Source organism: Branchiostoma floridae, chromosome 17, assembly GCF_000003815.2.
Source record: "Branchiostoma floridae strain S238N-H82 chromosome 17, Bfl_VNyyK, whole genome shotgun sequence".
NCBI lineage: Eukaryota > Metazoa > Chordata > Leptocardii > Amphioxiformes > Branchiostomatidae > Branchiostoma > Branchiostoma floridae.
The window spans coordinates 10,302,662-10,313,065 of record NC_049995.1 but is presented as its reverse complement, the minus strand read 5'-3'; the positions used below and the strand labels follow the sequence as shown (position 1 = coordinate 10,313,065).

General features: G+C 38.9%; 1 protein-coding gene across 2 annotated transcripts; it reads right to left on the bottom strand.

Moving 5' to 3' along the window:
• Positions 1-2,152: 2,152 nt before the first annotated feature.
• LOC118404127 (androgen-induced gene 1 protein-like) lies at positions 2,153-10,167 on the bottom strand. Of its 2 annotated transcripts, none has more exons than XM_035803121.1 (6): positions 9,764-10,167; positions 7,146-7,277; positions 6,560-6,661; positions 5,785-5,900; positions 5,199-5,350; positions 2,153-4,685 (listed from the first exon to the last, which is right to left on the bottom strand). In XM_035803121.1, the coding sequence occupies exons 1-6, from the start codon at positions 9,935-9,937 to the stop codon at positions 4,624-4,626; spliced, it is 738 nt and encodes a 245-aa protein (XP_035659014.1). In that variant the 5' UTR covers positions 9,938-10,167; the 3' UTR covers positions 2,153-4,623. The 2 variants fall into 2 exon arrangements, with proteins under 2 accessions (XP_035659014.1, XP_035659015.1); XM_035803122.1 differs by lacking the exon at positions 9,764-10,167 and adding an exon at positions 8,081-8,335 and having other exon boundaries at positions 4,595-4,685.
• Between the last annotated feature and the right edge of the window lie 237 nt (positions 10,168-10,404).

Genomic DNA, 10,404 nt, shown 5'->3' with positions numbered 1-10,404 from the left:
CACAGAAAGTACGATACATATTCCATGTGATATTATATCTACAACAAAACATTTACTTATACAATACAGTCACGGTCACACTTTCAATAATTTAGGCTTAGAATAAGCTGTAATATAGCTATTTGTACGGAAATATCTTTAATGTGACCGCTGTGTCACACTAGCTATATGTTCATAAAGGTAGTAAAATAGTAAAAAGATAGTAAAAAGTTTTCTTATACAGCTTACCTACCAAAAGCGTATACAGCAACGTATTGTTAGTATGGATGTAAGATATGAAATATATTGTTATATACGTATAAGAAGTCTATAGATTCTAAAGTATTACATCTTCAAAGAGATTATGCTGTAATCTAGATATCGGAAATGCTTCGCTAAATGATGTTCATACACGCATCTAGCTCCAATAAAACTTTGAAAAACATTAAATCATAATTGTCGCACCTCCCTGTGAAAAGGAGAGTTCTGTGAATTTCGTCATGCTTTTCCGCAAGGTAAATAATAATTGCTTGAACTTACCGCAGTTGGGAGGGGGGTGTCACAAAGTGGCGCACTGTCGAAAACGAAATGAGCACTGATATCGAATACAAAGACTCTAAACTATGCTAGGGTAGACTGCAACCTTATAGGATATTTTATTCTGTACGCCGATGTTATTTGCAGCCTGAAAACAGAAAGAAAATGGACCTTGCTGAAATTTACAAACTTTTAAACATAACCTCTGACCTCAATACTTAACCCTTGACCTCCCTGATTACCTTTTCATGTCATGTGTATAATGTATAATAGATAGACCTACTATTGAAAACCTCGGAAAATCTTGAAGCTGTCCTCTGTGACACGTACTATATCAGTCTAGGGATCCATACAAAAGAACATAAACCACTTCTGAATCAATGTTTAATTTTTAAAGAATTCTGAATGCGTTTAACATGAAACAGATTGGGGAAACGTTGCATAGAAAATAGGAAACAATTGTACATTTTAGTTTTTCGCTTCCATTTGGATATCCATCATCGTCTGTAAAACAAAGAATGATATTCAAGTTGTAATGGTCCAAACCAAGGAGGTTATATCTGATATAACCTTCTTGTCCAAACCAAGGAAATTATATCTTATAGAAGAAAAACGTCCTTGTCCGAACATATGAGTATCTGCCGTGCTACAGCAGTGTTGTGTTTTCAGATCAGTTCAGTTCATCCTCGTTGTGCGAGGTGCCACCTACGGAGTTGATTTTTTTTTATTTCTTGAAAGTATTACAATAAAGCACCAACTGCCACAAATGCTAGTAATCGTCTCATATAGCTACCCTCCATTCTAATTAATCCTACTCCCTTATAAAGGATCATTCGTCAATCAAGGACAGCTGGTGAACTGTCCATGGCTTATACCACGCTACCTCATGACGAGTGTGTCCTCCTGTAACACTGCAGTACCTTCAATAGCTGCTGGGGGGCCCAAAATCGCATTGTTTCTCTACGATCTCAAGAAATACACACGTAGCAAAATCCATACAAATTTAGTATTGTAAGGATATTGAGTTCTTTGTGCGAACACACAAACACGCCCAAAGCAGTACATTCTCAAGCTTCCTGCAGGCAATGATTTTGGATTGGATTTGGATCCTTGGCCCGAAAGTGTCCCAGTATTTGTTCTGCTATGTAAATCGCAGTGACCTATCTGCACCCTGTATCCGTGAAAAATAGAGGCGGGGTGTTTGTTGTCGACACATTCGTGGACATCCGGGACATTCCACATCACATATCGAACTGTCCAACCTCGACTGCGCAAACAAAGATGGCGGATCATGGGGATACGTCATTGTACCGTGAAATCTTCCAAATTTGCAAACAAAATCTCAACGTATGGCTTACATAAAGATACAACTCACAGCACATCCATTTGCCTTTGTAAAATGATTAGCCTTTGAATATTCAAATTTTTGTTCAAGCAAGGGCTTGCATTTACAACTTGATGAGACTTGATGTTGAAGTATATTTGGAAGGTAGCCTTGTGTTTGATCGAATGAATGTACGTTGACACAGTGTGATCGTCAGTGCCAAGAGAACCGTTTCCTAGAAGAAACCACTGCCCACGGTTTTCAAGTCACTGCATACATATGTGGGGTGTATACATTATCTGGCACACTGACTCGGCCAGTGGACATGGTGGAGAGAGGTTGGTTCGCCAAGGACAACATTATGCAGTAGGCCACGGGAAAGACGGTAAGTTTTCTTAGAATGTTCTTCGCTCTCCAACATACAGAGGTAGCGTTAAAACAACTGGGTTCCCACACATCTGGGAAATCTGAAGTAGCTTTCAGCAGGATAACGTGAGTAAAATTGTTTATCATTCGTTGTGTCATGAAGCGATTGCAGTCGTTGGTACTCTACAGCTAACGTTGCTGTATCATGTATATTAAATAGAACTGAGCTGGAGTATTTTCGGTTTCACGGTGAATGGGAACGATACAGAATGGCAAAATGCTGCACATGATGTTTTGGAGATTACTAGTCGATAGATTTTGTATATGCTTATTAATCATGATTGGCAGCAATCAATGATAAGATGTCAAACATTAAATGAATCCGTTTTGACCTGGATTGACTGCCGTTATACCTGAGTATCATACATATAGACATTTGTGACATTAATGCAATGGGGGTACTGAAATCAACACAAAATGTATTCTTCTGCTTGTAGGCTTATCTGACAACGACGTGTGCCTTTCCAAGGACCACGTTGACGTGCTGAATTCACTACGACATGCAAAAGTTCACTCAGTTGGGCCTATATTTGTTGACGTTGATTTTTCTCTTGAACTCTGCAACGGCGGAGGCGGAAATGACGACACTCGGCATTCCTCTTGTGGACAAACCATGGAAAAGCACAGCTAGCGAAAATAGCAACCAGACAGGACTACTCTTTATAAGAATTTATGCCATGCAAGATTCTATACTGCTGCGCCTCAAGCCTTCCAAAAGCTTGAAAGGTATACAGATAGACTTTGAAAATGCTGGCAACGATCCCAGAAATTCAGCAGATGACCAGGTAGACAGCAAACTTGCACAGCTTGAAAAGCAGACTGTTGTTCAAACAACACCATATCAAAACAGCCTTGCAGCACGTCTAAACCCAAAACTATGGGTCAAGGCACGACATGCTGTTTCTCAAGATCTTGCGAGAGTTGGGACTCCTCAAGATCACGCGAGAGTTGGGACTCCTCATGGTCACTCGAGAGTTGGGATATATCGCGAGAGTCCATCAGAATTAGATGTAGATCAGCCCAAACAGTTATACACGACATCGGATTCAAAACTTGTCCTCAAGAGAAAGAAACATGGCCGACAAGTTCGAAGTGTTGACGACTGGAAATATAAAACCGTCACTCCTGCTCCAAGTATCATAAACATGGACACTGTTGCCTTCCTCCTTCCTTTGATGGTTATTTTGTGTGTTGTGCTTATTTTCATGTGTGTTGCCGCGAGTTTTTGCATGTATAGACTTATTGGCAGTATGGCCAGTCAAATTTCTCTGCGGTTCTTCGACATAGGAGTAGTACACCAGAAAGTGATAGGGCCCTAGGGGTATAAATAAACATATACATCCATAGGCATGCAGAAAAGAAACCGTAAAATAGCGACTTGACGAGTATCACTATATATAGCCGTGTAGTAGACTGACACACACATTGTGTATTCTCAATAATGTGAGCTTGAAATTAATCGATCACAACATAATAAGAATATCAATGTAGATGAAATTTATTGCTGAGGAATACGATGTTTGAATCTTGCATTGTAGTAAGAATTAACGCACAATATGTCACAATATGTTTCGAATGACAATCAATAGTCAACAACAACAAGATAAATACATGTAGGTATTTGTAATTCATTGGATGTTATTTCGTTTGTAGTGTAAAAGAAGCATTATGATTAAAGTTCCAGACAACTTTAAAAACAGGAACAACTGTAAAATCAAAAAGTCATATTCTTGTAGTCTTCTTACACATGTTTTGGTTGTATACTTTTACAATTATACTAGACGAATATGAAATACTGAATACTAAGAAATAATAACGAAAGAATGGTTATAGCCTCCGTCGCGAAGGACGCTACCGGGCACTAACAAAGAGTAAGACCAAGAGACATGAACTCTCCTTTGTTTTATTGCTCTTTCAAGATGGCGATTCTGTGGCGATAGGTCACTAGTACTGCGTCTGTACAGAATAACATGCAGTTAATTACTTTTTTCTTGTAAATTCTACGTTATTGTTTGCTGACATAGTTATGTCCACTTTGTCTCTCCATCTCTGCTATATTCAATCCAGTGTCTAGGTTTTTTACAAAATGTGATTATGTATGTTTGTGAATTGTAACAACTTTTAGGATTTTATGGAATGTAATTCTTTGGCACATTTGATGTGGCATTTATAATGTCATTTGCCATGCCAAGAACCAATAAAGCTGAATCGGAATCTGAAAGACACCATTAATGTCATTTGAACATTCAATCCGTTCTCAATTTCACATTTTGACAATTACGACCTACGTTGGAACTATGACACACAAATCTTCACAGATTGAAAATGCTTCTCGCAGTGCATCTTGTATCCATGTTTTAGGCACTTTTGTTGCTCTTCTTACGACTTTTTGTTGACGAAACTTCGAACGTATCTCGACCTGAGAACAAAAGTACCATACATTATGATTTAAATATCGTAAAACTATTTGTGAACTTTTGTTCTATATAGTGTGTTACTATATTATAAAAAAATGTCTTATATTTCACCGATTCTTTAGGAACGTCAGTTGTTTTATTACAGTAAGGAATAAGCCATACATGGCACTGGACTCTAAGGTTTGATCCACACACACACAGGAATGAATCTCTACTCTTTTCTATAATTATGATGGGTTCTTTAACGTGCTCACCTAGGTCCTAGGGACTAGGTACTACCACGTACACAGCTAAATCAGAAAAATACATGTGAGTTCATGCCTTTATTTCCAAGGGCATAATATTGAGGAGATTCGAGCCCAGGGACTCTTAGATTATAGATCTAAATCAAAACCCCTAAAACATTATCTCAAACACCACCATGCAAAAAGGCACACTCCAAACACTCAAAAAACACGACATGCTTTAGCAAGTGCTTATTTACTCTATCATGCCACAAAAATGAATTTTCTCACCCCATAGTTTTGTGTTGACATATTCACCAATGAGGTAGAACACGCAAAGCATCCCTACGGCAGCCATGTTGAAGATGGTGGTTTCTATTGGACCCATAACTTCCAGGAACGGGTAGACCCAGAAACCCCCATAGTGAGCCACGATCCGGATCCTGCATTAAAAAAAAATTCCCATTACATGTACTACCATATCTGAAAATATCCAAGTTTGCTTTGTCAGTATATGAATTAAAGACACTCATATATCTTCTCAATATTGTCAGCGGCACAGTGGTTTAAAGGGTTAAAACCCAAGAACAGAACATATAAAAACGGAAATTTTGTTGCAGTTCCAAGGAAAGCCGTCAGGAGACCCACGCGCGACATTTTACTTCGGGATAGCAACACCCACCCATTCGTTAGATATCGTCAAAATCTGTCACTACAATACACTGAACAAAATACCTCAATATTTATATAAAATGAAATGAAAGTAAAATTGTATCATCGAATTTCGCAAGGGCAGAAAAACCTTGTGTCTCAGAAAATGGTTGCATCGATAAGTATAAGATATATCAATTAGTAACACGACAATCAAGACACATACCATATGAGGTAAGCAGCTCCGAAGAAGACTGTCCCAGGCAGTGCTATGGAACGCGCCTGATAGTTGCGACGCACGAGGTACATTTCAAGCAGCAATACAGGCACCACGGCGGTGTGCTGAAGACAACGACAAGGCAATTATGATAGGGAACAGTCATTGATCAAACAGATACCATTTCACACACGTACACGAAAAGAATACCACGATAAGAGAATGAAGGAATAGATGATGGATGAAACCATTCAATTTGAATAGGAATCACTTAGATACTAAAATACATAAGAATTAAAGTATAGATCAATGAATGAGTGAGTGAATGAATGAATATATGAGTAAATGAATAACACTGTACAAATGAATAGATAAATAACTGAATGAAAGAATGTGTGGACGGAGGATGCATGATTGAATGGATGAATGAGTGAGTGAATGAAAGAACCAACGAATTGAGCAATATATGAATGAAAGCATTGGAATGAATGAATGTATGTGTGTATGTATGGACGGATGGATGGATGCATGGATTGAGAGATGGATGGATAAATGGATGGACAGATGAATGAATAGATCCGGATGGATAGTATGTTAGATGAATGAATGAATGAATGAATGAATCAATCAATCAATCAATCAATCAATCAATCAACCAATCAATAACCCAATCAATCCATCAATGAATGAATCGATCGACCGATCGATCGATCGATTGATAAAGGCGCAAACAAATCAATCAATCAATCAATCAACCTGTCAAGCAAAGAATGACCAGACATACCCAGACGTGGTTTAACCATTTGGGAATGACGGCATCCAGTGCGCTCGGATAGACCAGCTCCCGGTCCACGGCATAAAGGGCCCAGAACAGGCACTGAACCATCTGTAGAAGGAAGACATTATAGCCTCTAACAGACATCATATGATGGCTACAATCATAAGAAACGCAGAGAAAGCGTTTTGCAATAAGTCATAATGTATTATATCAAAATGAGTTGCGAATTGATCTTATAAATCCCACCTCAAAGCTTTATCAACAAATATGCAATTTCTAGACTAAAGGTTCCCTCTTAAATCTTTCCAGCTTTTTTTCAGAGAAGATTAAGTTCTTCATTGCTAATTTATACATTCATTGCTATATGGTTTATCGTTTATATAAGACATTCTCTATGAAACATATACATACTTATTGATGTACACGTATTGCTCAAATGAACTGGCGTTTATGGTGCCCTATAGCCTGGAAACTATGCTGGTAAGTTTAAGCTCGCTCACATACTTTCTCATGGTGAACCTAACCAGCGCGGTACCCAGGCCAAGTGCCTCTCAGGTATCCTATGTCTGTCACGGTATGAAACGCCCCCTACCATAGCCATCGGGAACAGCAGCACGCCAAAGAGGTAGTCTTGAATCGCCTTCAGCACATTGGGTTTTCTACCAAGGATGGCTTCGAGTAGGTCGCTTAGTACACAGCTCCCGAAGAAAACCGTCTGCGCTACCTGGAAAGCACGAATCACGTTAATCAACAAAAACAACAACAGACAACGATTTGTCCTTCTGTCAATAGCTACATCATGAAGTTGTATGATGTCATATTATATTATATATCATCATAATAATAAGCCGCGTGGGAAAATGAGGATTTTGTATCACAATCTAAAGCCCCTTAGTGTCATATTGAACATATGAATTAAAACCTTTGTCACATTGGAAGTTAGTTGTCAGCTAGTCGTGAGACAATTGCACTGTTATTTGAGGTTAAGAGCTGGTCGGCACATTTTGTCGGTCCCTTGAATTTTTCCCATTCACCTAAGCATTAAGAAATAGTCGGCCATCTGTCCACTGAGGTGGTAAGGGCCGCACGATTTCTGGTCCCGTAGATTTAGAAACCCTGCATGCCTATTGCAACCATAAAGCAGTCGTATGTTACCCTGTGTCGGGTTTTAAGTCGTGGTTTGCGAAGATTTTGAGTTCATTCTAGCGGTAATAAAAGGTACGCGTACCGTTAAGAGTGTTGAGAGTGCAAGTCTATCTTTGTCGGAAAATTTACCAACATATTGCGCAAGGCAATATCAATCATTTTCTGTAGATTTGATTTTGGCAGGGTCAATTGAATTTTGAGACGATCGACACAATGTTACTTGGCGAGAAATCGCACAAAAATATTGGCCAGTTTACGTTGAGTGTTGACGGCGTCAAGAAGATAAAGTACACTGTAGTATATGATAAAGCAGTTTGCCAAAATGAAAGAGAAGAAAAGTACGACAAAAATCTCTATTAATAATTACTATTATTTCCTTACCATATTCAGTTGGGTCAGATAACAATAGCGACGGCCAAACTTGTTGTTTGTCTGGTGAACTGGTATAACGTTGGTACTGTATTCTCTCTCAACAATCACGTACACCAACAGAAGCACTACGTGCACCGCACATGTTCGTACTAGTACTATACCCGCCATCTTTATAAACTGTAATAAAGGCTGGGTGAGAATTACGTTAAGTTTAGTTTAGGTGGTACTGTAAATGAGAAAATCTTCGCGGAGTTTAATCTCGCAGTAAAAAGAAGGCTTTGATTTTTTGCACGCGGTGGTTTAAATTTGCGGTGAAATTTGCCATTGAGAGTTTTACTGCGAGTTTTGCCATTGGGATTTTAACCGCTAAATGTGGTATCTCACTGCGCTTGGGGCACCGTTGTGGCATTGCGTGGTTCGTTCACTGCGGCACTGTTGTTTTTGCCTATTTAACAAAATACACAAAGCGTAAGAAAATTGATTTCGTTCTTTATCTCTGAAATTCGTTGAGTGATCTTTCGAACCCCACAGTGCCGCACCAGTGCCCCAAGTGCAGTGAGATACCACCTTAACTCAAAGCCATTGGTGTTTCCATTTAATACTGTAGCTTTCTTTTACCATAGGTGCTATTGCGCACTAAACCCACCGCAGACACCGAGTTTTCTTTCTACCGTGAATTTTAAATCCCCGCAAAAATTTCACATGCTACAGTAAACTGTGTGAAAGGTCTGTGGGAATCTGTGAGCCGTCATGTGATCAAACAGGACACAAGGGTCATGGGAGGTAAGGCCGAAAGTCCGGTCGGTCGTTGAGCTTTTCTCTGAGCTCCCAGCAAACGTTAAAGAGCGTGTGCAACGCATGTGTACATGTTTTCTGACTGTCCGGGCTGAGCCTTCTATGACATCATCTCCAAGCAGATGTTAGAGTAGAAGATTTTTTTCTTACTTCTCAGACCTCTTTAACAACCATTTACAGGATTTCTGAGTTAGGCTACGTATTATATAAACATTTTTGATGATACAACAGTTGGCTTTGATAGCATTGAATATTGCAAACTATACGCTGTTTTGAAGAAGTTAAAATTTTGCGTTCTTCATGATATACGCAAATAGGCTATTTGTAACTGGTGTAAAACTTAGATGCTCTAAACCGCAAGTCATAGGAGCAACTTAGAATGTATAAATTATCGTAGAAAAAAGAGTCTGTCAATTTTTCACCTGATAGATGAATATGATGTACACTTTGTTGTTGATTGTACTATGTATGTTATTGATAGAAATACTCTATTTAGCTATATATAGCTAAATAGATATAGAAAGTAGATTCCCTCACTTTAGACATATGGGTAGCACTGACAAATTTATATCCTCATGCGTTTTGCAAACCGAGTGCTAAACATATATACAAACCTTAATTTTCACCATTTAAGAAGCTAGAAGAAGCCGAGCTTCCATGTTAGACTCTCACCTCACCTCACCGGTCCCATAGCCTCACCCATAGCCATGTTAGACTAGGTCTATGATATTGTTATGTACTATATGTTCTGTCTCTGTTGTTACCTGTAGTTACCTCGGTTGGGCAAAAATGCACAATAAATGTCTTTACTAGTATTCACACATTAATGTAATATTTTACATGGCGTTAACATGACCCTGAAATTGTGCATCTAAGAAGTACAATGACTGAACTTACCGAGACAAGAATGGAGAGGTATTTCCATTGCCCGGCGTAGGATGCACCCTTCCTTTCTCCTCCACCAGACTTAAACGAAAGATTACTGGAAAAACCCTCAACAAAGTCATGATAATTCGCCGTAAACAACACTATAAAAACGACTAGATGGTGCACTACTTTAGCGGACGCCATCGTGCACGACCATGCATTTGAAGGTCTTCCGAAGTTGTTTGGTTATAGGGCCATGTGATATTTGCATGCCCATGCGGCAAGTTGACCAAAGGTTAGTTGACTGTTTATTCGTTATTCCTCGTTGGGCCATATTGATTTGATTATATGGATGGTATCCACGTGCGTATTGAAGTTTTGTTTGTTTGAAAAATAAGTTTCTGACTATATTACTATATTATTAAACTGTACAAGAAATTATTATTAGAAATTACTGTGTCTCCATAAAATGAGCCCTCCTGACTGTTACGTGATATTGATCCATCCAAAACATTGACCCCAAACACGCATTGTACTTTGACTTTATTTGGACCACACGTACCAGTGACATTTGACAGACATTAGTTGGAGGCCTTTGGACTGAATTCTCTCTGTCTCTGTCTCTCTCTATCTCTCTCACGCACACACACACACACACACACACACGCGCG

What these genes read in the sequence shown, in the direction of transcription:
- LOC118404127 (XM_035803121.1), bottom strand. Translation starts at nt 9,937, where the DNA reads ATGGCGTCCGCTAAAGTAGTGCACCATCTAGTCGTTTTTATAGTGTTG. An exon ending in AATGGTTAAACCACGTCTGG is followed by an intron (nt 5,901 to 6,559) that starts GTATGTCTGGTC and finishes CGTTGTCTTCAG; the next exon opens with CACACCGCCGTGGTGCCTGT. An exon ending in GGAGCTGCTTACCTCATATG is followed by an intron (nt 5,351 to 5,784) that starts GTATGTGTCTTG and finishes TTTTTAATGCAG; the next exon opens with GATCCGGATCGTGGCTCACT.